Source organism: Lipotes vexillifer, unplaced genomic scaffold (genome assembly GCF_000442215.2).
Source record: "Lipotes vexillifer unplaced genomic scaffold, Lipotes_vexillifer_v1.1 scaffold395, whole genome shotgun sequence".
NCBI classification, from domain to species: domain Eukaryota; kingdom Metazoa; phylum Chordata; class Mammalia; order Artiodactyla; family Lipotidae; genus Lipotes; species Lipotes vexillifer.
Genome location: NW_006797390.1, coordinates 3,456,313 through 3,458,884, shown reverse-complemented (window position 1 = coordinate 3,458,884; position 2,572 = coordinate 3,456,313). Strand labels below are relative to the sequence as shown.

General features: G+C 55.7%; 1 protein-coding gene across 1 annotated transcript in view; it reads right to left on the bottom strand.

Moving 5' to 3' along the window:
• Positions 1–2,070: 2,070 nt before the first annotated feature.
• Positions 2,071–2,572, bottom strand: part of LPAR5 (lysophosphatidic acid receptor 5) — a 1,166-nt gene continuing 664 nt past the window's right edge. The window contains exon 2 of the mRNA XM_007469422.1: positions 2,071–2,572. This exon is cut by the window's right edge and continues 5 nt beyond it. Within this exon, the coding sequence (XP_007469484.1) occupies positions 2,071–2,572 (502 nt within the window).

The following is a 2,572-nucleotide window of genomic DNA, read 5'->3' as shown; positions in this document are numbered from 1 at the left end:
AAAAAAAAAAAAAAAAAAAAAAAAATAGTCAAGTAATTTTTAAAAATTATATTCTGTTCAGTTTGGATAGGGCAAAGTCCTGAGACTTTGGACGGTGATGACGTTTGGTGCTCCCAGGGCTGGAAGGGCATGGGTCCTGAACCCTAAGGATTGAGCAAGATGGAGCAGGTGCTAACCATTAAGCCCCCTCTAGAGCAGCAGGAGGTGAGGGCTCTAACCCGCCAGATGGAGGAAAGCCCGACTTCACGGCTATCACTGAGGAATCTGGGTCAGTTCTCCGGTTTGGCCACCAGGGGTCATTTTACCCTTGTAAATCACCATCTGGAGCGATCATGTAAAGACACACAAAAGGCTTAGTCCGAACTAAACACACAGAGACACACCCGGGAAAACTCTGACACTGTCACACACACACACACTCACATACACAGAAAGATACAGCATTGAGAGACATAGGGACAGAAATGCATGCAGGACGTGTGCATGGCACCAACTCCCTCACGAATCTCACTAATGTCAGGGTCTCAAGATGTCATAGTGCCAACTCCGCCATTCCTCCCAGCCCTGACTCCGCTAAAGAGGGAAAACAGTAGGTGGCCTGTAAACCAGACTTCCATTTCCTTACCTCCAGCTTGCCAAGAGCAGTCAGCTTACTCCTGTCCTCCCGTCCATCGCACTCTTACTTTCCCATAAACTTCTTGCCTGGCTCTGGCACAGTTCCCTTCTCCCTGCCCAGAGAAGTCCTCCACCTCCTCCTGAGTATTTGTGCAACTAGTTCCAGCCCCACCTCCCGCTGCAGCTCCAGGAAGCCCCAGGTAGTGTTCACTGGGTGTGCAACTCCTACCCCCCCCCACCCCGAAAACCCCAAGCCTTACGGACTACAATTAGCAATTGATTTGCTGAACATTGTCCTCTCCTTGCAGCGATAAAAACAATGTACATAACGGCCTGGGAAGACTTTACACATGACTCTAAAAGTTCAGTACAGGTATGGCTCTCCAAGTGTGATCTGGGGATGGATTCTTTGAGGAAGTCCACGAGAACAAACCCGTTTTCATACTACTACTATTAAGATGTCTTTCGTCCTTTTCACTCATTGTCTCACGGGTAGACGGTGGAGTTTTCCAGAGGCTTCATGAAGTGTGATGACACTTGCTCTCATAGCTATTGGAATGTGTGCTTGGGTATTTCTGTTCTAAAAATCTTACTATTTTTGATTTCTAATATGGTCATGTATCAAAAGAGCAAAGTATAAGCAAACTCTCTTTGGAATTCTCCACTTTTAAGAGTGTAAAACGGTCTGAGACCCCAAAATTGGAGAACTGTTACTTTAGTACAGAGAACGTTCTCCTTATTCTAGACGAAGCAGCAGAGACACACACACGGTGGTGGTGGTGGTGGTGGTGGATTCAGGATCTAGAGTGGAGGAGCTTTTGAAAGGGTGGGTGAGGTGGAAGGGGAAGGCAGGACCTAGAAAGGGGAACAGTGACCAGGAACTCGGAGGAAAACCCCCTCTGCCCCCACCCGCCCACGCTGGGCGTCAGATCTAAGTTGTTAAAAGTCACTAGACAAGAAGGAAACCAATTCAGCCGGCATCCAGTACGCTTTTGCATTACGCCTCAGTGCTGGGCAGGCAGAGCCCAGGTGGAAAGGGGAGTGGGTGGCGTCCATGGCCCGAAGACCTCTGTGGTCGGTCTGAACGCAGGACACCCACCTTCTGCTCCAGCTACCAGCTACGGGCCGGGCCGTGTTTCATGCCCCGCCAAGGGGGCATTTCATCCAGTCTCCCGCCTCTGCACGGGCAGGCTCACGGCAGCACTTCCTAGGTACTAAGGAAGAGGTCCTTCTGCGCTCGCCATCACCACCTAGTTAAAGACATTTGCAGCCGCGCTCTTCCTTCCCCGGGCCCCTGCCCCCCACACTTTGTTCCCTTCTGCATCTGTGAGCTGGAGCTGCCGCTCAGAAGTCCAAGCGCCCAACCCACCGCCCTCCTGTGCACACCCTGCGTGTCTGCGAGTGCGAGAGGCGCGGGGGTGGGGTGAGGGGACCGCGCTCTGGCACGACGTGCGTTCAGAGGGACGAGTCCTCGGGGCACCGGGTGAAGGAGCCCCGGGGGTCGGAGGGCCGGAGCAGCCCCTGGCTGGCGGCGGCCGGCACGGTGGCGTGGGAGGTCTCAGCGGGCGGTTCGGCGAGTGCGCCCCGAGCCCCGTTGGTGGCCGAGGTCCTGGCCCGGAGCGGAGAGCTCAGGCTGCGCAGGGTGTTGCGGAAACCCTCGGCGCTGAAATAGTACACCAGCGGGTCGAGCACGCAGTTGGCGCCGGCCAGCAGCACCATGACCATCAGCACCCCGCGCACCTGGTTGCGCGCCGCCGGGCTGGCCAGCACCACGTGGCCGCGCAGCAGCCCGTACACGGCCAGCGTGGCGTTGTAGGGCACGAAGCACAGCAGGAAGATGACCAGGCTGGCCAGCAGGAGGCGCACCGTCTTCCGCCGCCGCTGGCTCCGCGTGGCGTCGGGCCGCGCCAGGGTGCAGAAGACGCGGACCGAAGAGTAGACCACGGCTGCCAGGGGC